The 26,873-nt window shown below is 38.2% G+C and overlaps 1 protein-coding gene across 1 annotated transcript; it reads right to left on the bottom strand.

Annotated features, from left to right (window-relative positions):
* Positions 1-53: 53 nt before the first annotated feature.
* On the bottom strand, positions 54-21,793 carry LOC124147952 (afadin- and alpha-actinin-binding protein B-like). The gene is made up of 14 exons (XM_046518810.2): positions 21,753-21,793; positions 20,337-20,544; positions 19,174-19,313; positions 17,277-17,445; positions 16,069-16,207; positions 14,647-14,716; positions 12,679-12,847; positions 10,746-10,854; positions 10,315-10,425; positions 9,497-9,633; positions 8,737-8,910; positions 8,102-8,198; positions 7,608-7,722; positions 54-6,953 (listed from the first exon to the last, which is right to left on the bottom strand). Exons 1-14 carry the CDS (start codon positions 21,773-21,775, stop codon positions 6,761-6,763), a joined length of 1,854 nt encoding a protein of 617 aa, XP_046374766.2. The 5' UTR covers positions 21,776-21,793; the 3' UTR covers positions 54-6,760.
* Positions 21,794-26,873: the final 5,080 nt, after the last annotated feature.

Genomic DNA, 26,873 nt, shown 5'->3' with positions numbered 1-26,873 from the left:
TGTAATAGTTCAAGAATACGAACAACTGTTCAGAAAAAGACCACAAGACAGAACACTGGTAACATATTTAATACTATCAAACAAGCTGCTTTGTTAGAAAAGGGGTGTAAATTGTAACAAAATACCATCAGATTTGCTGCTACTGTATGACAGGAATACAGCACTATAAGGCTAGCATGAAGCTACTTGCAGGAAAATCTATGTACTACAGTTAAACCTCATCAACTCAAAAACTTGAAGGGAACAACCATTAAATATTCTGGTCATACATTCAATTTTTGTGTCCAAAGGTAGGAGTGTGTGAGTTTGGTTTTATGCCGCTTTTAGCAATATTCCAGCAATATCACTGCTGGGGGAGACCAGAAATGTGCTTCACACATTGTACCCATGTCGGTGAATCGAACCTGGGTCCTCAGCGTGACAAGCAACCGCTTTAACCACTAGGCTACCCGACCGCCCCCTTAGGTAGGAGCTAAGCAACCATGTTATTTTTACAACACACTTTTTTCAGGTCATTTGCATGTTCAGTGAATGATTGTTTTTTGTGTGTTGATTAATGTATGTACAGAATATGAAATGGATGGTCCCTTATTCAAGACAAACTGGCTGCTGCTAGACCATAGCACACAGCAAGGACCTATCTGGTATAACAATATGTTTGTTTGTTTGTTGTTTAATGCCGCACTCAGCAATATTCCAGCTATAAGACGGTGGTCTGTAAGGAATCGAGTCTGGACCAGACAATCCAGTTATTGACAAAATAAGCATCGATCAACGCAATTGGGATCAATGACATGCATCAACCAAGTCAGGGAGCCTGACCTACCAATATAACCATAGGTGGCTATGTGGATTCAGTTGCTATACAAGGCTCACATGCTATTGCGGCATATTTGATCAATATGTAAAGATGATCAGTTTTCAAAATACATCTAGGTTGAATAAGGCCATAACGAATATGTCCTGTTTGTCATTATGTTTTTGGGGGAAAGAAAAGGAAACTGTTTGTTTTCCACTTTGAAACAGCATTAACTCACACTAGTGTTCACTGTTATGCACTGTTAAAACATTATGAATAAATTCTGACATAAATCAATGCACATTAGACATGTATTTTACATGATAACCCAATATCTCCTAAGCATTGGGAAGTGATGGTTTCTTTGTTTGTTGTTTAACGCCACACTCAGCAATATTCCAGCTAAATGACGGCGGGCTATAAATAATCGAGTCTGGGCCATAAAATCCAGTGATTGACATCATGCACATCGATCCACGCAATTAGGATCGATGACATGCATCAACCAAGTCAGCGAGCCTGACCACCTGATCCCGTAAGTCGCCTCTAAGGACAAGCAGAGTCGCCTTTTACAGCAAGCATGGGTTGGTTGATGTGATGGGAAACAGTCTTTCACTTGAAAACTGGACTTATTAAAGTACCAAAATTGATCAAATCAATCAAACTGTACATATTTGATTGTAAGCAAGTAATCTGCTTTATAAAAATAAATGTAACTGCAGCAATAGCAGCTGAAACCACCTTTTAAATTCCTATAGGGGAGAGGGTATCAAAATTTGTTAATTCTAAAGTATTACTAACAATATTATTTTACAATCTATCTCAAAAAGGGTGTGGAATACACTCTACTATATCGTCCCTGATGGAGGGTTGTGGCAGTGACATACAACAGCAGTGATGGAGATCTCCCATCAAACACCCCATCCCTGACACATGATGATTCTTTCAAATAGTCACATAAAAAAACAAAAATACATCACCATCATTGCATACAAGCATTCTAAAAGTCTGAACTATAAAGTAATATTTGGGTGTAATTTTGCATTTGTTGGAAAAGTAAGTCTAATGGATGAAACATTAGCAAACTAGGGTAGTGTCCCTTCAATAATCACTAAATGCTGCAGTACCTGGGTGTAACAGCAACTGATGGTCAGGGATAGGATGCATAAATGAAATCAACAAATGTGTCCTGGGAAAATATTTTGTACAATGACACTCTTACATAAGAATTTGTCAATGTCTCAGGATTAAGAAGTCAAGAATTTGTATTAATGATTAAGGTGCATTCACACTGAATACAAAATCATATTTGCAAGATTAAATTCTTTTTTATTTCAATCATATTCTCCATTGAAAAATATGAGATTTATGACACTGAACGGTACCCAGGTATTAGGTGATTAACCCAAGGGTGATACTGAAACATCTCTAGCTTCAGAAACATGAAACACATAAAACTGTAACCATGGTAACAAAGATCAATAATGTGCTGCAACAAACGAGGATGGTTATGTTGGCATCACACTACTTAGATTATTTCTAAGTCAGAGCATCCATTAAATCCTTCCCACTGCATCTTGAATGAACTTCTTTATGCAGGGATGACAATCTCACTGTTATCCCATTATACAATGGGCCACAAAACATATCAAATGACTGACATCAACGAATCTTTGTCAATCCATGTCTTGACAATATTTCTATCACTTATACATTTTAGATGGAATAGTGTATTTTTTACTTTATGTAAATGTCATTTTCAAACTAAAGGATGTGAGATCATGTACAAAGAGGAGGATGAAAAACATGATAAAAACATATTACAAATATATACAGAGTTTACGCTCAGATGTGCTGGTGAAATGAACACTGATATGTTGAATGATGGGAATGGATGACAAACTAAACACGATATGCACAATGTACAGTCAGAGAAGAGGTGAAATGCATAACCCAGAAACCTGTTGTACTAATACATCTACCAGTTCCTGTTAACACCTCTATAGTTTTCAGACTTAAAAGTCTGACAGTTGTTGGGGGAGTAAGGTTTTTAAGTAGCGTTTATCATTATTTCAGCAACATCATGGCGAGGAACATGTGAAATGGGCTTCACATATTGTACCAATGTGTCAATGAAACCCAGGCCTCCAGAGTGACAAGGGAATACTATTAGGTTACACCACTGTCCCTAATCACTGCTTAACTGTCTTCACAGCAACATGTGAAGCCCTGCTAATCTCAGCGATACCATTCCCAAACAACCTACAGTGCTTGAAGTTATGAACTTTGAGATTCAATCATCTGAACAGCAGGGTTTGTGCACAAATATGAATAAATCTCAATAAAGATCACAATTCACATTTCATTGTCTCAAAATATATTTGATTAAGCGTGGTGATCAGCTTATCTGCTAAACTCATATAGATCATTTAACAATGTAATAAGAATATATAAACTCTTTCGAATACAATTTGAAATGATTTTGTATTTGACGAATATTACAGTCTAGAAAAACATTGTGAAAATTTTCAATTTAATTTGAATTTAGCAAAACATACATTTAAATGTATTTGAAATCTGATTGAAGGAGATATTAACAAAAGACAATAATTGCATCATGGATTTTGATTATGTCATAAGAATATTATGTAATAAAATCACAACTCAGAATGAAACCTTAAAATACCACAACCAAGAAACTGCAAAAATAAACAGAATAATGTATTTTGATATAAAAAAACAGATAACAGCATATAAACTCAAAATGATAATTCTACACAGAATGTACCAATATTCTTTTTAAACAAAACATTCAGTTGCTAGTACCCATTCAGAAAGAAAGTCAAAATTCACTTCAATGAGACAAGCAGAACATTGTTTAATATACCATCACAAAATGGTACCATATTGCATCCATATACAACTAGCTTACACAAAATGATATGCAAAAAAGACAGACTCATAAATGGTCCCTGTGTCTTGAGATATGCAAAGACAACATATTAGACAAAAAACATTCTAAGTTTGGTTTGGAAATAAATCACAAACACATGGGTAACTCAGGGAGAGCAGTTCACTGCTATTGGCTCTCATTGTGATCTGCAGTCTTGGAGATAGGTGAGGTGAAATGGGGTTTAACGTCGCATCCAAGATTATTGCACTTATATAGCGACGTGCATGTACGTGTGTGTGTTAGTGTGGCTGCTTGTACTAGTCCGGACTGATGCTGATTTATAGTGCTAGCTCACTGAGATACCATGTCGCAGTTTAACATGAATACCCCACTCAGACACAGTATACTGACTCCGAGCCGACCAGTCCTTGTTTTAGCCCCTTAATGCCGAGCGCCAGACAGGGTAACAACAAGTGCCATCTTTTAACGTCTTTTGGTATGACGCGGTCGGGGATCGAACCCCGGACCTTCCGCTTTCCGGGCGGACGCTCTACCACTAGACCACGGAGGGGGTCTCTCGGAGATAGAGATGAAACTTGAAGTCAAGAGATGGAAAGTGGGAACATCAATCCACTACAAAAGGGAATGATTTCACAGCAAATCAGCAAGTTTGGAGTTCCATGTTCTATGCACTGACCACTTTTCCCAAAGCGGCAACAAATAAAACCAAAGTAACTGATGGCACTTACTTGATATATCCATCTGTACATTATTAGTGTGTTCAGTTGGGCTTAATGCTGCTTTGAACAGTATTTCAGTTATATCATGGTGTGTGAGGTTAATGTGGAGGAAAGCCCAAAGTGGTGCAGGTCTTTGATGTTTACCACTTTGGTGAAACCCACTAGCATGGGGATTGTGTTGTCAAACCTAGAAACATAATCAGGGCGAACAGGGATTCGAGCCCACAAACTGAGGTTTCTGATGTGTTGAAGGGATGCAACTCTGCACAGCGAATTGCGGGGCCTTAGACGCCTGGGACACCCGTGTCCCCCACCTATATATTTACCAAGAGAGTGAGTGAGTGTGTCAACTGCGTTAGGTTTGGCACTGTTTGAATAATATTTCTGTTTAAATTGGCATTACAGCTGAAAACTGTAAGAATCTACAGCGAAACGTCACTTGCGCCAATAAACCAGAAGTTGTTATCCACAAAGTTTTATGTTTTCTTATTAACAGTATCTCCGTCAGATCATGGCTTTTCAACTAAATGGGAGAAAGCCCAAAGTGACAGAAGTCATTGACATTTACCAGTTGTAAATTTCATGAGCACAGGAATACACTTCACATATAGCTCCCCTTTGACCATTCACATGTGAGGGGGTGGCCGACTCGGGATTACATTCCTTGGAACATGTCATGCCTGTCACCTCATGTGGGAGGAAAGACCAAAGTGAATAAGGTTATTGACGTTTACCACTTTGGTCAAGTCAGATCAGCATGTGTGGGGTGCTGACAGTGTCAGACTGAGGATCTTAATCAAGGTTAATCTTCACCAGCAGAGCCTAGCACTGCAAAGGGAGGCAACCTTGCACAGAGAACCAACAGCACCCCCAAACCCTAATACATGTATCTGCAGATGTAGGTTGATAATAATTATATATGACAGCTGTTCATAGCTGTTAAATCATACGCACCACAGTCAAACACATTCTTTGATACATAAAACACAGTTTATATCAGTTTTGACATAGGCACCACAACACAAAATACTTGATATGTAACATACATAACAAACTCAATTCACACACAAACTGTGTCAGCTTGTCAATAGCAAATCACTGTCAATTAACTGCCTGTGTCAATACTATAGTTGTAAATATTCAATGGATGAGATCGCATGACAAAATAGTTTCATAGGCACTATTAAAACATTCTATTTACAATTCACAATTTCTAAAACAAGAGAGTTGTCCAAATATTGTAAAACAGGGATGTTAGTGCATGCTGCCTGTATAAGGATAGAAGTGGTTCATGGCAGCTACCCTATAGTCACACATATTCCCGAGGCAAGGGCGTTAACTGACTATAAAACTCCAGTTTCCACCCTTGCCGAACTAGGCTGGATTTCTGGAGTTACATTTTCGCTGGACTAATAAGTCTATGCAGAGTCCAATCAAAATTGCTAAACGAACTAAAAATCTGGTTCATAAACAACTTTGATTTCAATGTCCAGATTTTGGTCAACTGCAGGATTTGCAAAGCATGTGTTATGTCAAATGGGCGTCGACAGACATTTTGCAAATCTTTTGATGTTTTTAATAAAGGTGATTTGATGCACTTTGCGGAATATTTTGTTTGAAGCAAATGCAAGTGATGTGTGACATGGAATCTGATTGGTCAATAGGAGGGACATATAACTAGCAATAGCCACTGGTGGCGCTACGATTGAGCCTGGAAATTCCAGTCTAGTTCGACAAGGGTGGAAACTGGACTTTCAGAGTCAGTTAACGCCCTTGCCTCGGGTAGATGATAGTTGCTTATACACGAGTCAGTTATGGAATGGTGAGGACATGGAAAGGTTGTGAAGCATACCTGATATAATCCTGAATTGGCCTCACAGAGCTTATCAGTGTGGCAAAGTCATCAAACAATTAAAAGATATTTTGATCCACTTTGTTATATCTGTTCACGTTGTAATACCCTCCAAAAAATTAGCACCAAGCTCCGTAATCACATATAAAGATTGTAAATAATTACAGTTCCTGAAATAAACTTTCAGGCCTTCAATTTAGAGTAAATAATAAACAAAATCCTTATATATACTGTTAAAGATAAATGAAAGTTAACTTTGTCCAAGAATGCATAATTGTACAAATTTTTTCAAATCGGCCATTTGTGTCAATATAAACATAATGCATCAGTCTTCACAACAGCATCAACATCTTCATGAATGTTTGTACTGTCATGTGTTAGGCTCTGTATCCATGTGATAATGAATAAATTTCAAACGATAATGTTGAAATCTGTTATCGTTTTTTCAAATGTTCACTGTGCCCAGGGGAGATAACCTATGATTCATCCTCCATATCTTTAGCTGTGGAATTGGCCTTATGGAAGAGTTTCATCCTGAGGGAGTCTATGTTATCTGAGGACATGAGCTGTAGAGAGGCTGGAGAGCTGTGGGTGCTGCTAGCTGAACGCTTGGATGCTGTGGTTCGGACGGATTCAACGCTTGCTGCTTTCCTCACTCCACAGCCATTGCTGAAACAATTTGTTGGCATTGGTAATAAAACAAAAGAAGCTACAAGGCTCTTTAGATCACTTGAATCTTTCGGGGATATTTACAACATTAGATTACTAACATGATTAAGGGTTAACAAGTATAAACAACAAAAATGACAGTAGAAAAGCATGTAAATTACATTATTGGCTGAGAAGGGGATCAAAGTCTCATTTTCATCAAGGTTGCCAGGGCATACCACAGTATATAAAGTCTGGTGGTCAAAGTTTCATCAAAATATCCAACAATGATTTTCACATTTCAAATCTCACAATGATACATTTTCTAGTGAAGCATTTAAATAGTCATGGATACAAATCCATGTGTAAAAAAGCTAAAGATTGGGGTATGATCAAGACCCTTTTTAAAGGCTGTCCATTGACCAATTTCAATGTTGCGAAAATGTCACACAAATTGTGATAAAGGATGTCAGAAAATATAACAGAATTTTACCATACGTTGTTATTGTATTTACATACATTTGCATATATCAAATGCTCTCCAAAAATATCTTACTGTCCAAAACAGTGTTGAAATACGGCAATTCAATGCCCTCGTCACACACCTTTTCTTTGAAATTCTTTATTAACTAACTAAATGTATGTAGTTTTGAGTCTAATAACTAAAATACATACCTGACCACTGGAGTAATACCAAGGCTTCTGTAGAAGTCTGTTGTGGACGGAGTTTTGGCCTTACCCCCCGGGGCAGGGGAGAAGAAGGGCGTGGCAGGAAGAAGGCGGGCACCCTCTGGGAGAAGAAAGACACTGTATAATACTATTTCAAAATCACAGCATAATAATGTTGAGTATATGAACACTCACTGGAGCTGCAGGAAATACTAGTGATGTAGGATTAAGATGTAACAAGTGCACTGACCATGCTGACTTGAGGTTAAATATTTTAGTATTTCAGTAACATCCTGTTGTGTCCTGAAGTTTAGAGGAAAGCTCCATGTGTTGCAATCCTGATGTTTACCACTTTGTGCATATGAGAGATTCAACCCAGTAATCAATAGATTCTTAGTTAAGGGACACATCTCTGGGGTGTTGCACCTTTCGAGTTCCAACAACAGTATGATGATATTACACAGCTCCTAGATGACTCATTCATGTAGTGACACACCTACCTTTCTTTGGCATAGGACTTGTTGCCTCTTTGAATGGAGTAAGGTTGAAAAACTGTTTCAAAAGCAAATTGGACCTTTCATTCTGGATTGCTTGTCTCTGTAAAAACATGCAAAATAAGAAACAAGTGTGAAAAATGACTTCATTTAGTCCATGGTGAGTGATATATGCAACAGGGTGTAATATAATGTACATTAATTAGAACATTTATTATATTAATATACTTATCCTGATAAAAATATTGAAAATTACCTCTCTTCGATCCTATAACACAGAACCCCAAATGTGCCTCTCTGCCAGAGTGAGGTACTATCCACCAGATCACTGCTGAGAGTTACCTCCCCTTGAGCAAATACTTCCCTAAAGTTCCCTACAGTAATATCTATTTCACACTGAGGGCACAGTAAATGCATTACACAAGCATTCACCAATGTTTATATAGTTTCAAGTCCAGGAGACCCTCAGTAACAAACTTTGGAGGCCCAAGGCATGAACAAGTCCCTCGCTATGAAGACCTGGGCCCACTTGCACAAAGCGATCTTTTCGCTAAGATGATCCTAACTCCCATACTTTAACATAGGCTTACAATAGTTGTAGCGCTAAGATCACTTTGTGCAAGTGGGCCCAGATCTCCTACCTCCCTGCCCAGTTTGATGGCTGCCTCTGTAAACTTGCGTCTCTCCTCCTCGAAGTTGGCCTTCTCCTGGTAGAAGAATTTCTTCTGTTCTGACAGACATTCCTTCTCATCCAGGAGCTGAGTTTCATGCAGGAATGTACTCTGTACTGACTTGGTCTGGGACTGGATGGATTGCTGGGGACAATACAGGAATTAACTTCACCAAAGTTCATTAGTTCCATCCAATAATAATTCAAAGTATGGGTTCATATCTAGGGAGACAAAGTTAAGTTGCAAGACCAAAAACTAATCCCATAACAATAATCCAACAATTTTAGAAAAGGAAAAAACCTTCATGTGCATTCTATATATTGACACAAAAATCTTTTCTGGTGTTATATGCTTGAAATAGGACCTTTTCATTGAAGTCTTATAGGGGGAGTGAGTGAGTATGGTTTTACGCCGCTTTTAGCAATATTCCAGCAATATCACGGCGGGGGACACCAGAAATGGGCTTCACACATTGTACCCATGTCGGGAATTGAACCCGGGTTATCGGCGTGACGAGCGAACACTTTAACCACTAGGCTACCCGACCGCCCCTGAAGTCTCATAGATGTTAAATTCACTTCTGTGAAACCTTGACTTGCCTGTGAAGGCATCCTAATTATTGCCCAAATTTTCGTTTTCTTAAACAGTCTGTGTGATTCCAGGACAAGCCATGTTTCGGAAAGCCTGTTTGTTTACTGAGGCAGAGGAGCATGGATTATCTCCCCCTCACCTGAATGAGCTCCTCCTGCTGCTTGATGATCTTCTTGTACTTGGTCATCTGACAGTTCAGTCTCTCCAGCTCCTCCCTTGTCCGATCGGTCTCCGCCTTGCTCACCAGGGGGAGTATTCGACTTTTGTTCACTGAAGCTGTTAACATGACACTCCACCTCAGAAATATCCTCTTTATTCAGCCTTCATAACCCAACATTGTAGGCAAAAGCAATTCTGACTTTTTTCTGGTTATCATGGTTATTCAAAAATGCCCCTAGAGTATATTCCCTCCTATTAAATCTACTGTCATGCTTACCTATGGCTTGACAAGTAAACCAGTTTGTTCTCAGGAATTGTGATTGTGAAAAGGGATGCTTCCATGTGTTCTTGTGTGTTAAATGTGCAAAGATAATATTTCTTCTTAAACAGTTTAAACATGTTAAAGTGAGTCACCATATGGCTGAAATATTGTTGATGTGACATTAAATTTTGAAGCACAAATGTTGCTAAAGCCCAACTGCCTAAGGTTAAAGAATTGTAATGTAGCCACATATCTCAATACCTCACAATTTTTGTACCTAAAAAGCAAATAGAGTGAGCAGCATAAGCATGTTATTTCCACCTTTGATTTGTCAATAACATTTGATCAAGTGTGAAACAGTTACAAGTGTGTTGATCCCACTTTGGGGGTTTGATCACACACCAAGGCAGCCAGGACACAGCGAATAGTTTCACCTTCATCCTTGTTACCTAGTTTTAATCCTCACACTGCCCCAGTTAACATGGCATCCACAGATATATAGAATCACCCATATTTCATTGATCTGAGCCTCTTACCTGGAGTAATGTCAGCTGTTTTCTTCATTTTCTTTCTTATTTTCTTGCATACTGTTTTGAATTGTTTCTCAAAGTCTGTTCGGACAATGTCATATGGCATTTGGAAATGACCTGTTTTGTAAAACAAAATGAAAAAAAACCAAATATTTAGAAAAGTACATTTTGCTGACAATCATGATAACAGCAAAACAACATTGAAGTGATGGTTAGGTATGGGAAGTTAGTCAAACAACAGTAATGTCTTGGGGGTCAAATTAATCAATTTTGCAAAACTGTAGCCTATTTCACATTATTATGCATGCATGAACTTAGAAAATTTGTACCTTTTATAATATACTGGGACACCGATGCTATTTCATACAAACATGTTAGTATTGTATTACAATATCAAAATTAACATGGCGGTTATTGACGACATAACATGCACACACCCTCCGACAACTCAAGGTCGTCAACTGTCATGCGTGAAGATACAACAGAGCTGACATCGTCAATTTCCTCCTCTTCCGACGAGGATGACAAGGCATCCTGGGACAACTCCTGGACAATCAAGATAAAGAATAATGTTGCCATTTTGAAAACAGAATTCAACTCACTTGTACCACAGTTATAACAGAGAGAAAAGCCTAAGGACAGAGATTGTAAATACTGTCTATACACAAGGAAGAGAATTTATGGATGTCAACTTCTTTATTATGAGGAAACACTACGTTTCGGAGTATATGCTTACTCCTTCATCAGGTGAATGAATGCTATGAGGCAGAGAGCATATATATGTACATGTAAGGACAACAAAAGTAATAACATAAAGGTGAAACTTAACAAGGGAAGCCAACAGATAATTGCTACTGATAGGTGATTAGCAAAAGACAATGGAAGCCAACACTTTACAGTAATTAGCACTGATGGTTATGGACAACTGGAAGCCAGTCCTATAATTATCATTGATTGGTAATGGGCAATGGACAATAGACATCCATAAATTCTCTTCCTTATGTGTATCACTTCTAAATGCCCTTCAACTACTTGACTGTCTATACAGTGTTCAAAGTTATGGGTGGTCCTGGCATCTGTGATGTCTTCTATAGTATTGGAATCTAGGGACCACTTAAATCTTTAACATTAGGACCCCTTGAAATACATGCTTCATATGAACACTGATGTAGATGTGACTTGTTAGCCATGCTAGACAATCATCTCTGCAATGTTAGTCAACACATATCAAGTAAGAGAAGCGAAAATTTTAATGCCACTCTGAACATTATTTTAATTAAATTATCTCTAGATTACCTCTAATGTGGGGGGATTGCCCAATGTGACCGAGGAGCATTAGTAGGATGCTAACAAGATGATAATCAGGGACTATCTTGGTTTCGACTCAAGACTGGCACCTTAAACAATCAGTGCTACCTTAAAACAACAGAGCTAGGTTCTACTCAGAAATGTATATATTAGCTCCGTCACGAGTACTTGGATAACCAGCTATGGTTTGATTAGAATTCTTAACCAGTTCAAAATTTGCAAACCGGTATTCGTTATCCTTGTTTAATATTATTAATGATCATTTGCAGTTACTTTTATGAAACTATAAGCATTAATATTGTCAAACTCCATAAAAATAGTTATAAAATGATACTGAATCTGCAGTTTGCAACAGACCATCAACGATGTAAAGAACGTAATCTGAAGGCGCAATATCACAATGTTGACCTAACCAGTATTGAATATAAAACAACAAATTTTAACACCAAAGGCATTTCATGCAAGTCCATGAGCTCATTAAGTAAAATCAAGTCTAATTTTCATACCAGGCTTTACAATCAGTCAATCAAATGAGTTAAGTCATGAAAGTGAGGCAGTATTCATTCATTAAATGTTGTACATGTACATTTTTGTATATCATTATTGAAAGACTACCAAATAAGACACACATTTCCTAGAATCTGAATGACAATCATTGTTTCGTTTCCACATATCTTACATATGCATCAATGTGATTCCATGCGAAAGATGAAATAGTGCATTGAATGTCAGTCAGGAATTATTGTGGAATTGTTTTGTTTGTAAGGTTGTACATTGTCATGTAGCTGTTTTTAATATTTTGATATAATGAAAACATTTAATACGAAACAAAATGGCTTCAGTAAGACATGTAACCAGTTCTAGATTTTTATACAGAATTAAGTAATTACTCTTTTCGCAAGTGAGTATGATTTTACACTACTTTTAGCAATATTGTTGCCATATCAGTAAGAACTGGCATGATCATGATGACCATCAAACCCCAGGTCTTTGGCATGGCAAGCCAATGCTTTAACCCCCAGGACAACACACCACCCCCAGAGTGTAATCAAGTTAACATACAGCTTCAGGTGGAGGGATGGGCTGAGAGTTGGAAGTTCTGTCAAGGACTGAAGCAAGTTCTCGATGCATGTGCATCACACACTGGCGGAGATCATTGTTCTCAACCATCAACTCCTTCTGCTTGCCCTCATAATTGTCAATAACCAGCTGGTACATCTCTTCCTCCTTTCTGGAACACAGAGGACAGGTGTCAATATTGCAGACACATTACATGTTCAGGGCAATAGCCATTCAGGGCAATGGCAGGTCTGCTGCTGATAGATGTTCACAAGAAACAAGTTTGGTTGGTTTGTTGTTTAACGCCGCAATCAGCAATATTCCAGCAATATGATGGCGGTCTGTAAATCATGAAGTCTGGACCAGACAATCCAGTGATTGATATCATGAGCATCGATCCACGCAATTGAGATCGATGACATGCATCAACCAAGTCAGTGAGCTTGACCAACCGATCCCATTAGTTACCTCTTACGACAAGCAAAGTCGCCATTTATGGCAAACATGGGTGCTGAAGACCTATTCTACACCGGATCTTCACAGATACAAGAAACAATATTAAGATGGCTGGGTTCTAGATGAGCTTCAAACCTTGTAAATGATTGATTCATGCTGGGCCTTCTGTGTTTGACCTATGAAAACTACTGCCAACCACACATCAATCATGATTTATCACCATGAGAACATAAACTCTCTGTGAACAGAAGCTCAACAAGGACATATATGTGTCATTGCTGACAATATCATCTTATGGTTCTCCATTTTGTAGTCCTTGTGGTCGGTCAATTAAGGTAACTAATGCAAAAGGCATCAGAAAAGGTTTTGGATCATAATTGCAGAAGTTGATATCTGTAATAAGCAATGGTGGCCATGGTAACAATAGCAATGTCTTCATGGACACTGTTATCTGTTCATGGACATTGCAGAAGTGAAAAAGAGAAGATATAATCCATATCATCTCTTCTTATTGGGTAATATTCATGATATTACCCATGCTGGAGATTCCTGTATATATAATGGAACTGTGACTGCAAGTTCCAGGGCTGAATGTTACAATTAATGAGACAACCAATGTGTAACCAAAATGCTTATTGACCAATACATTACACTGTCAACTGACAGCAGTGTCTGAAATTGCCATCTGCTCACAAGCAGAATTTCGGTCTGGCTAAAGATTCTGAAAAGTCCCTAGCCTGACAGGCTACTGAAATTTTTTATGATAATTTATTTATGTACATCTCTTAGTTGAACTATAAAACTATAAAAATGTTTTCCCGTTTCTGTAGATAATATAACCATCAAAAATCAAATTAATATCCATACCGAATTGAGGTTGGTAGAACAGAGTTACCCCCCTTCATACTATTTGACTCATGATTTGCCATCTGGGATTACTTTATTTATATCTTCACAGAATCAATGTTCTGGAAAAATATTAAAGCTAATAGAATTTGAAACGGACTAGTAACTTTCAAGGCTAGCTATCCCAAATGGCCAGCAATATTTGAAACTATTTCAAACATTGACTGATAGGGCTGGGACGGGTAACTTGGGTACTCGAGTCGGGTGGGTCCTGAGTAGGTACCCACATGACTACCCGGACCCGTGGTTAGTCACATTACATACTCTTTAAAGACATTTACAATAAAACTCAATGGTTACACTAAAAGTATAGCTAATGTTCACATCTCTTTCTCACTATGCAGGCATTCATTCTGACATTTATATGTTCGAGTAAGGATAAAGCGTCTTTCACCTGCAGTGTATTCATGATCTGATCATTTTATATGGGGATCTAAATAATTTTTGCCAGGGCAAAACAATTCCCATTCAGACATTTTGTACCAATCTCTTGAGACCTATAGCAGGTGTCCGGGTAGGGTCGGGGGATAGGGTGTCGGGTACCCGGGTAGTAAATTTGGACTTGTCCCAGCCCTACTGACTGACAGACAAACAAGATCCTCCACTCACTTGTGTCCTGAGTTCTGCCACGTGGCTCTCTGACCGTCTGCTCTCTGAAGCACATTCATCATACTCATACCTGGAAAAAAGATGACATATGGCTGAAAATATAGACAGAGGCTGAATGGATGGAAACACAGGCTGAAAAGAGAGAGGCACAACGGACGGAGAGAAGGAAAAGGACACAGGCTTCAGGAAAGGAGCCGGTTTAATGATTTGAAGTCTTTGTGACAGCTGAAGTATGCATATTTCTCACTTCCGCTGTAAATGAAATAATAGCTGTGTATGTGATGGCAATCTGCTTCGAGACTGTCGGATCTGATGGCTGTCAACAGGGGAGGTGCCTTGAGGGTGTGAGGAGTCAATGTCAATCCTGGTGTCGCTCCCTTGGAAGTGTATATCGGTAATATTCAGACATAGAGATATGGCAGGCATTGATGACGATCTGTGTTATGGCCAGGAGATGCATATGGGTAGAACCACGTGTGCCGATATAGATCCATAGATGTGAGGTATCAATTCCTATCCCAGCTGTGATGTCGATCCCTGTAGTCGCTGTGAATCCGAATCTGAAGAATCTGACATTTGTCAATGGCCGAATGTTGATGGCCTGAAGATTTGGATTGACCTCGACCTTGAGTGTAGAAGCAATCCGAAGATTCTTTGGTGTGACTGTATTCAGTGACGGCTCAGCAGCCTTTTCATCCACTTGAACATTCCGTGGGGGAGTGGGGGGATGGCAGGTGACCCATGGCTGAGGGTCGGGGTACGCGGGAAGGGTTGTCGGCAGCAATTGTCGTAACTGACACTCAGGTATATAATTTTGAAAAGCTTCCTCTGATAGATGGGAACACTGAGCGCAACAGTGATCAGCCTTGCATAGACCATGGCAATCACAACATAAGGTATGCAGATTGTATGATGGAAAGGTATGACTACATTCTTTACAAGCTGGGCGTTTCCCTTTTCTCATTCCCATATTCTGCCATAGAAGAGATGTAGTTGTTGGAGGAAGATCTCACCCAAAACAACAAAATTTAATTCTCTATGTTCAAACATGTCTCCACACTGTGTCAATGAGAAAGAGAATGGTGTGGTGGGTCAAGTCAGGTGATCAGGTCGTGTAAGGTCGCTATGCACGGGATAACAATGCATGGCCCATTTGTTATGTGGTGACCATGTTGATGCTGGGATGTGTTCAAGTGAAACATGTTTTTTAAGCTATTCTAGGGCGTTTCCATACTAAGATCAAAAGAAGGAGAAATATCTTAATTAAAAGGCGAACGTTCAACAATTTCTAGACTAACAAGGTGTTGCTGTATACGGTTTTGGAACTGGAGAGAAGTCTGTACACAAGGGCTATAGTATAATGAGCAGAGTATTCAGTACACCCACAATGTTCACCACTAGGTCAAAATGCAGTAGACTCACCTATTTTACGAGCTGGGTTTTTATCTGCTAGAAGTTGATGAAGTCGATCCTTCAGTTTGATGGCTTCCTTCTCATGTTTCTTCATCTCATGCCGAGACTGAACATCTTTCTGCTGTAGCACAGACTGAAGGCGCTTCACCTGTTTAAGTAAGTAAATGTCTAACATCACACTCTGCAATATTCCAGCTAGATAATGACAGCATGTAAAATATCAACTGCAGGTGTAAACTACTTCAGTCTGGGTCAAGCAAATCCACAATTCACATCATCTGTCGTATATACTGAAGTTGTTCAATGACAAATTTGAAAAACATTATGTTCTTAGCATCATCATATGATTTTATTCATATCTAAGCTAGTTGTGCATACTCTGCCATTTCCTTTGAAATCTCTTGGTTCCAGTGAGACTAGGTTCATGATCACTACCTTCATAGTCTGATTTACTACGGTAATCATTTGATTTTAAACAATGTGATTTTCCTGTTTTGGAACTTTCTTCGGTGGCATGTTCAATGTTTGTTGCTACGGAAGTGAAGTTTGAAGGACCGGATTATGACATTTATTCCGCCATCTGTGATTCTTACTTGCAGGAAGGGCCTTTATTACCTATGAGGGCAAACATATGGGGTATCATGTTTATGGCACCTGTGCCTAAATTCCATTATTTAGCTCACTATCGCTCAGGAAATACCGTAATTTGGACACTCTTGTCGTAAACACACTTAGTATGACATCAACACTCAAATAGTATTCTCTATTTATTACCTATAGGGTTAGAGATAACTAAGTTCATAAAAATTTGCATTAGTGCAGTTATCACTTCACGTGCAATGCATTGTTTACGTCATCCGGATGCAAACAAGAAACAAAATCCAAATGATGTCACACTTAAAACAACGAAATAGCGAAAGATTGTTGACATCATTCGACAAGTTTGGTTTTCGAAGATGGCTCTCACTTTGGAAATACTGGACTATGTTGTAAACATAGTATGACATGAACACTCACATAATACCCTCTATGTATTGCCTCATTTCATATTTCAGTGGAAGCCCAAAGTGATCCCTGCCACAGCATCAATAAGGATACCATACCATACCATACTTGTATGAAATATCAAGAACGAGTGGTGTTTCACAATGTTTGAAAATCCCTTTCGTTCTTGTGTGGGTTAACTTTGTAAGACACACCAAATTCCTGCTTCTTACCTCCTCTTTATCTGTTTTGTGTTTGCCAGCGAGTGTTTTGTGTTTGAGAGCCAGCTGCCTGTGTTTCTCCTCCTGCCGAGCCAGGTTCTTCTCCACCCCCTCGCTCTCCCTCTTCAACCTGGCGTTGGTGGATATGTAGTGATCTCGCTCACTGTTACATCTATGTAATCTGAAAAAGACATTAAGATGGACTGCAGTGTAACAACACCTACATGTGTAGAGCAGGGGAACGGTAAATTAATATAAAGTAAATATTTTCACGTTTGTTGTTGGCTGCTTCCCTCATCAATATTCCAGCTATAGGACGGTGTCTGTAAATAATTCAGTATGGACCAGACAATCCAGTGATTGGTATTTTGATTAAAAAAAATTGACGTTGGGTAAAACATGTAAAGTTGCGAGCATAACCACCTGATCCATTAAATTGGCTCCTACGATAAGCATGGGTTTCTGGGGAAACATTATAACCTGGAATCTCCAAGGGGTATATTGTTTTCACATTTGACAAGTAATGTAAACATCTTTAATCTATTAATTTTATTAACATGTTTAATAAAGATCATGGTAAAGAAAGGTACTTTTTAGAGTAAAAATATCATTTAGCCTGCAACCTCGGGGTATCGCGGTACTTGTCGTACGCTGAAAGGAACTAAATGCACTCACTAACCTTTATGTTTATTCGTGTTCTCTGTATCAGATATCATTCATGTTATCAAACAATGCATATTTTACTGATAAAAGTTCATTATTTACATTAGTACCTCCGAGTAAAAGCCGGGCCTCGCGCTCCGTTTGACAAGGGAGAGAACTCCATCGTATCGCGGTACAGAGAAAAGTTGTGTATGGAGGTCCGAATTGGACAAAAAGAGGACATAATTCTACCAACCACTTGGTATGATCATGCCAGACATCAGTGATTTGTCCAGACAAGTGCAAAGAGAGCACAAGTAAAATTCTAAATGTGTTATCAGCAATAGGTATTCAATGCATATTTACCGAAAGGTAAGAGAAAAATATTTTTATAAGTCAACATCAAAATATCAGAAATGATATTTTAAGATTGTTTAAACAAAATTGGATGACAATAATTTGTCACAAAATGGAAAAATGTTAAAAGTCAACAATAAATATAAAAAGCACTCCTAGTATGCCCAAAGTATGTATTTATCTTTTGGTTACTAGTGAAGAACGTATTTCTAAGTTTGGCATTATGGCCCTTATGATCTCCCAATAGATTCTGGGCACAGAGCGGGAAAAAATGTGCGGACTACGTAACTTCTGTTACCTCATTAGTCGCCATGAATATGCAGATGATCTAGTTCAGGTCGACAGAGAAAGTTTACTTGGGGAACTGCGGTTTTTTTTGTTGGCCATTGATAGATGGGGGTAAGGCAATATTACAACAGATGCCAGAAATATGTATCAACGGATTAATAACTCCTTACTTACAGCAGATGGAACACTCCGAGGAAATTGAAATTGTTTACGAAGTGAGCACTTCCTGGTTACTGATTTGCATTAATAGACAGCCGCTAAGAGGCGTGTCCCGCGTGAACTATCGGAAATCACAAATGCCGCGATACGATGAATGCCGTGGTACCATGGGGTCCGAGTATATACTTATCCTGACTCATACTTATTACACATGTGTATAAGTCAGGATAAGATAAAATTATAACTTATCATTTCATGTTCACTGTTGCCTGATTGTGATTAAAACAATTGTAATATTTTTGCAAAAGCAAAAATGTCCTTGAAAATCATCACAAATGGGCGAGTCTGGATGAATCAACACTTTGAATAAACCAGATTCAATTAAAGCTTTGCTGCCTAAACAAACTCCATGACCATATGAGTTACATCAATCATTGTCAGAGGCCTTGTCACATTTCACTACCTATTTTCCAGTTCTTCTTTCAATCTGTTGCTCCTCTGGTATAATCTGAGAATATCATACAATCTGTTCACCAGGGCAACTGTTGACACGGCAACACCGGCCTCTGGCTGGAAGGAAGCAAAACCAATCACCTGGAGTTCCTGAAAATAATGAGAAAACAATAACATAAACAAGATAAAGGCTGTTGCTGTACACTATCATTGTTACTAGTGCTGGGAATCCACCTCCAAATTTGTGATCGATAATCGACAGTCAGTATTGACAAGCTCATGATCATGTCAGGTTGAGCTACCCTAGCACTCTGTATATACATTGATTTACTCTTTAGTAAACTATACAGAATGTCTTCTTTGTCATCATAATTGCTTTTTATCAGTTTGGAGTGAGTGAGTTGGGTTTATCACTGCTTTGAACAGTATTCTAGTTATATCACAGCATGTCAGTTTAATGCGGGAGAAAAGCCTGAGGTGATGTAGGTCTCAGACATCTACTATATTGGTGCAACCCATGAGATCGGGTATGGTGCTGACAAACCAAGAAACATAATGGGGGTGAACCAGGATTCGAACCCATGATCATGGTTTTCTGGCGGCCTAAGGGATGTAACACTGAACAAGGAATTGCAGCGCCTTAGATGACTGGGTCATCAGCATGATCAGTTTGGAAGTAAAGACAGATAATACTTTGATCTATTTATGAGTTACCTTACCATTGCTTACCCACATATTTTCTGTATTCACAACATGTACTTTTGGCTTATTATATTTTTTAGCCAATCAAATATTAATAAATAAAAACATTTTGGAAGTGAGTGGAAGTTCCACCTGAACCCCCCCCTAAAAATATATAGTTGGAAGAAACAGGCTAACTGTAAATATGTATAACTTATGGAGGGGGATACGGGCGGAATTCTTTCCAGAGAATAACATCGTTTCACAGTTTCAAGGGAGGTACTGGTTTCCTTGCTGTTTTCTGCAATACTCTTATTACTTCAGGACCCCTAAAAATACTTAACATGTTTAACACAAGGATTATGACAAGGACCCTCTGACTTTCATCCTCCCGATTTCATATAAAACTTGGTTCCACAGACCAGTTACTGAATGTGATTTCTCTACTGTAATCTGTAGATGGACACTTGGAAAACAATTCATCAACCATACCTGATCAAGGAAGGTGAGACAACTCTGTAAATTATCTGAAGTACAGAATGTGGTTTCTCCATCTGCATGTCCTGGGGTTTGGGGAAACCATATTTGTGATTCATGATTGTCTTTCATTCTAATCTGTGAACTTGACCGAGAGGTATATAATGCAATCAGATCATCCGCCTGCTCCTTTACAGCTGTCCAATCAGCCATATTGCAGAAACTGAAAGCAAAGAATTGGATAAAGCAATCCACATACGCCGATATTGCAGATTTGGGTAATATTTAATTTTTAAAAATTCAAGGCACTTTTCACAGGCTAAAATACAAACAAAACCTAATCATAATTTTAAGCTGTAGACTCAGCATTTGAATAAAATAACCTGGTTTCTTCATACAACACCAGAGTGATACACACACAAATTGAGCGATATGTTGAGAATGGATAAAAACAATTTACACTTTGGAGTCTTAGGGATTCAAACTAAGATCGCTGTTAAAATCATTAAACTAATCAAAATTAGAAATTGCATGTAACATACATCTGACATTCTTGTTCTGTCAGAAATATACTCCAAATGTGAATGGTTTTATTTTCATGAATTTAATATCAACATCCCCATCCATAATAGACTTAAGGCTTCTGGGCAAGTGCAGTGGCCCCCTACCAAATATTATTACTGCGAGTCCTTAGTTGATGAAATACACAAGTTACATAATAGTTCTGCTGACATTTATGCATTATGTGAATCACACATGAATCAACATTATATAATTTGCACAAATGCATGATACAGTTGGTGAAAAATAGATGATTAAAAATAAAAAATGTTTCCCATGATCACTCTATTTCAGTGAATAAATGCATGTTGTCTTATAGTTATACATTGAGCTTCCAGAAACAGTAACAAAACAAGTCTACCTCAGTAATTCATACAGCATTTAACCTGCACACGACCCCCAAGAAACCATCTAAGGTTAGTTACTTATTTCAGAATAAATGGGTAAGAATGCAGCACTCATTGCGATGAACATATGTGCACTGCTCCCTCAACTTGCCAAACTGAAAACAGACTGAACAAGTTCAGCAAGAATAGTAAATTCAGTAGATGACCATTACTGATGACCTATCACAGAAATCTGAAATCTCCAACGTTAGCGTGAACAATCGGGAAAATATTCACTCTCAACAATAAAAGGGAATCTCGTCTGAAGCCGGTTTGCAATTTGGTTAAAAAAATATCATCGAAAAGACGCCTGCCGCTCAGTGTAGAATGGTAAAATATGTCTGCGACTATTTCTTTTCATAACGAGCGCGTTCTAAGAACACCCTAACCATAACATATGTGAAAAGACGGCAGTAAGGCCGTGACATTGTGATTCAGAGAATCGTGAACGCACGTTTAGCACCACTGAAAATCATTCGCGTACCTGTCAACTTGAAATTTATCCATTTGCCTCTCACAGGTAAAGCTATGACGTCACAGAGTTTTGCCTTCGAACTTTTTTCACTGACGATGTATTCTTGGTTAGTCTTGGTCAAATTGCTTAATAAAAATATTAAACGATAATTTTCGACATTTATTTAGAACACTTTCAACAGAAATGTCATACACATGAAAACAACGTACCGTTTCGTATTATTGCGGGAACGTATTTACTTGTACCACGTGATCGATCATGTGACTTGGTATAAATAGTCGTCTCCATGGCTTGACAAGGATCAGCAAGAGCAGGGGTCTGCCAGGGAATCTAACGTGATGTTAGTTGAAATGATTAAAGGGCTTCTCTTTTTATAATAATAATAATAATAATAATAATAATAATAATAGGGCACTTAAGGTCTAATTTTAATCAAAATTAAAAGTAAATGACGCAACCAGTTTCACATTTTATATGTAATATTAATACTCAACACCCTTAATATGTCTTCCTTCGAATCACTTCTTACGATCATTGGTTTGTCAGCAAAAAAACCCCGTGGCTTTCACCAAAGTGGTAAACGTTAAAGTATTGCATCACTTCGGGGTTTACGTTAATGGTTTTTTATAAAAAAAAAATTATGTCAACTTCTTTATTATGAGGAACACAACGTTTGGCATGAAAGTTCTTTATTTGTCCATACGAACTTTTTTTCTTTTCTTTTTTACGTTAATGATAACGCACACGTAACTGGACATTCGTTACAAATAATGTACGAGACGTCGAAGCTAGCAAGTATCATTTGTAACGAATTTCCAGATGCGCGCGCGTTATCTGACTTACAATGCAGCATCGAAGTAAACAAGCTTTGTGTCATCAGAATATAGACCCACCTTTAATGTGAATCAATTAATGAAAATAAATACAACACAAACGTGTTGCACGGAAATGCCCTGCAGTACATGCCAAATACACGAGAATCTTTAACTTCGTGCTTCGATATCCGTGCTGCATTAGCCCCTATATTCGTACTGCACGTGCAACTTGTGCAACTTGTGCGATTTGATCGTTGTAGCCATTACATTCGTAATGCAGGTGCTTAAAATTAATGTATGAGCTTAAAATTTGCATTGCAGAAAGTAGGTAAGAAAACTGTCAGTTCGTTACAGATAATCAACAGTTGTGTCTTAATTAGGTGAGGTGAGGTGAAATTGGGTTTAATTAGGAGATAAACCTACTGTCTTTTGAAATTTGATGTAGTCCCACTGTAGAATAGATACCTCTTTATTATAATTTTGAGCCGAGCGCTTTCCAAAGCTGTGTGAGACCAGGGCTTCGATAGTTCTATATGGACTCCCTTGAAAAGCACTGTGTCACTTGATGTGTCTTCCAGTTTCTGATTAAGGGGAGGATTTGTGTATTTATCAAATGTTGTTGGAAGCTAGGATAGAAAAATGCCATTTATTTTAGGTTGCTTTAAAGGTAAATTGTCTTCAAACGTTAGAGTGATAGAAAAATGTTGTCTTGAAATGTCTTTCATATGGTATTCGACAAAATTACTTTTTCTTCATACTGCCAAATTATTTGTGTTTTTTCTCTCAATTGTTTTTAATGAAATAGCGTTGTTGGTGCCCAAATAAGCATGGTAACGAAAAATGATCAGAACATGCGGTTCGTTTGATAAAATCGTAATCGAGTCCCCCATGATCATTGACGGCAACGATGCATATTTTGTCATCCGTATTTAATTTGTATATTTATTATCCATGTGTTCATCAAAATCGTATGTGCACTAGTGAAAATTTCAATTCCCGCACAACAGTGTATTGTTTCCGTCATCCGGACGACATTGTTGGCGTCATTCTTATCTATTGTGACGTAAGGTCGGAAATATGTCACACTAGAAACGACGTCATAGCTGAAGATAGTTGACGTCATTTGACAATTGTGGTTTTCTATGACGTCTGTCGTGATCAGTGCATTTTTCTAAAGGGGAGCTCAAAAGCATTAAGAAAAAATGTGTAATAAAGAAATGTTTACACTCCCATGTGTGTCATACTGACTTTACAAAACTTGCGTAAACATTCATATATTACCCTCACTCTCGCTCTGGAAATACGAGAATTCTGACACTCGTTTCATTAAATCAGTATGACACACATGCTCGTATAATAAAATCTAAAAAATTATGTTTGCCCTATGTTTTTTGGCATGTGTATTGTTTACTTCTGTAATAAATGTACCAAATACATTACTCAGATCACCTAATAATTGGCACATAAGTATCATTAAAATTTGAACATAAACAACCGAGATCAAACTCAAGTTAAATAAACGTCCGTCACAAATTGTTCAATCAAGATATTTAGTGTACGAGGATCAGCTGTGATGATCGCTTCACAGGAAACAATCACGTCAGAGAATATTTCACAAACAATAATAATACTTACTGTAATAACATGCTATACTAACCTCCGCCATGTAGACGCAAATTATTGCATATCACAATCAGGGGATTAATCTTACCACGAGGACAGGACTATACCTTCAGTGTGTAACCAGACAAGCGTAGTGTCTCCGATCTGTTGAATACAAATCTCGGCACACCCTGATAAGCTAACAATGTTACCTACACGGTATTGACATAAATATACTAGTATAGGTAGGTAAACAAGGCTAGTTTTGTCTAAGTCAAATACATACCTATATTGTCTTAGCCTATAGCCTATATTCTTCCAGGAATTCCCAAAGGGAAAGGCGATGTGCGCAGACCAGCGAATTACATGTATATGGATTTGAGTTAAACAAACATGGAATACACACATGTATCATGCAGTTGTTACAAGACGGCAGTTGAAACAGATTGAGTGTAATAACTGTACCTTTTCATCAATCTAACTTCAAATCGTTTTTACTTTGTTTTTTTAGATTGTTGAATTTTGTGTATATTAACAGTACAGTTTCAGTTTCGTCATCAAATACAGACCTTATAAAAATTTCATTAACAAATGCGTCCATAAACGTAGTCGGTACTTCAAATCCATTTACCGTATTTCCCCTATTAGACACTTCGGCGCCTGTTAATTTCGCGAAAGCGGTTGACCCGGCGTCTGTTCTGTTTAATGCTGGTACAGTGGCAACACACTACCTTACCTGATTCCAAATTCTACAGTCATACAAAAGGTACATTTGCAGGAAACGGTCATTAATAAGTGAGGGGCGGTCGGGTAGCCTAGTGGTTAAAGCGTCCCTCGTCACGCCGAAGACCCGGGTTCGATTCCCGACATGGGTACAATGTGTGAAGCCCATTTCTGGCGTCCCCCGCCGTGATATTGCGGGAATATTGTTCCAAGCGGCGTATAACCATACTCACTCACCAATCAATAACTGAAGTGACTAATCATTACATGTTGTAACGTGATGGGGATAATTAATTTCATGAAATGAAGGACCCGGCTTCTTCTTTTTGGACAGAGTCTATGACCTGGCGTCCATTATATAATTTGTTTGTTGTTTAACGCCGCAATCAGCAATATTCCAGTTATATGATGGCGGTCTGTAAATAATCGAGTCTGGACCAGACAATCCAGCGATTGACATCATGAGCATCGATCCACGCAATTGGGACCGATGACATGCATCAACCAAGTCAGCGAGCCTGACCACCCGATCTCGTTAGTCGCCTTTTACAACAAGCATACTCGCCTTTTACGGCAAGCATGGGTTGCTGAAGACCTATTCTACCCCGGATCTTCACGGGTCCCATTATAAAATAAACCAGTGTCTAATAGAGGAATGTATATAGTTCAATTTGGGTTTTACTGATCAGTTCCCAAAGTGGGAACTTTCGCAATATTCGTCACACTGATGCAACACGATGAGGTCGTTAGATCCATAAAAAAAATAGGAAAGAAACTGCAGACGGAAGAAATATTGCAGCATTAACCTTCAAAAACCTTTCCTTGTCTTCAGGGGTAAATACACTGTATCTTTCAATTTTACAACGACCTGTTTACAAGCTAGTTGGCCATTGTCTGTGGAGTACAGTGGAGCCCTGACATGCACACACAAGCAGTATTTTGCTTTTACTGATCTATGACATACTGTCTGAAGCCAAAGATTTCCCTTGGTTGCAAAGGACATAAAATCATTCATGCAGAACATACTTACAAAAGAAAACACGTGGGCTGTTATTTATGACCATCTATGTTCATTTCATCTACGATTATTTCTATCATATCAGGGTGAAGGAGAAAAGGTATTCTCAACATCAAGATGACACCATAACATATGCATTGGACTACAAGAAATAAAAAAAAGTATATACCGTATTCGACGTAATAAGCGCCACGCTCTAACTAACGTCCACGGCGATATTTGCTAATATATTGGCGAGTGAAATTTCCCAATTAGCACTTCTACCGATTGATCAATGTACACAAGACTTATATATTCGTGTTATATGCACTCTTAATTATGGGTAATTAAATTCTGGAAAAATATATCTGTTGTATGTAAACATTTCAGGCTGTCAGCATAAACCACGAAATTTAAGATCTTTCAACTGTTTTTTTTCACTAAAATAATATTCTAATAAGAGCCCCCTATTTCTAATTTTGAGAGTGCACTGGGTGCTTATTACACGGTACCACTAAATATTTGATAGGGATATTCTTTATCTTTCCATGATACACAAACTGAGTCTCATATTTATGTCAGTGTACATTTAAATATATCTGACATACCTGAATATCCCTATTAAAAGTTGATTTTTTTTTTGTAATTCAGAGTAATTTCCTGTGTTCAACCCCAGTGTTGTGATTTATCTTGCTTTTTCTATTATTTACATATATTCAGTGACTTAGCCCACAAACTCTCATCTATATCATTGTGAACAGAGTTGCATTGGGTATTGTATGAGAATGGTCTTATGCTGCTGTTAGCAATATTCCAGCAATATGTGGGTTTAACCAAAGTGGAAAAGTCTACTACCTATTCCCCTTCGGCTTGAGTGAGTGTGAGTGAGTTTGGTTTAACTCTGCTTTTAACAGTAAACCAGTTATATCCTGGTGTCAGCTTAATGTGGGGGGAAAGCCCGAAGTGATGCAGGTCTGAGACGTTTACCACTTT

Source organism: Haliotis rufescens, unplaced genomic scaffold (assembly GCF_023055435.1).
Source record: "Haliotis rufescens isolate VD_foot unplaced genomic scaffold, xgHalRufe1.0.p SCAF_2, whole genome shotgun sequence".
Taxonomy (NCBI): domain Eukaryota; kingdom Metazoa; phylum Mollusca; class Gastropoda; order Lepetellida; family Haliotidae; genus Haliotis; species Haliotis rufescens.
This window is presented reverse-complemented; position numbering and strand designations above follow the sequence as displayed.

Coding starts and splice junctions, on each gene's coding strand:
- LOC124147952 (XM_046518810.2), bottom strand. CDS start 21,775: ATGGATAAATTTCAAGTTGACAG. Junction 19,314..20,336: donor GTCTCACCTTCCTTGATCAG/GTATGGTTGATG, acceptor CATTATTTTCAG/GAACTCCAGGTGATTGGTTT. Junction 8,911..9,496: donor AGCAGGAGGAGCTCATTCAG/GTGAGGGGGAGA, acceptor TATTGTCCCCAG/CAATCCATCCAGTCCCAGAC.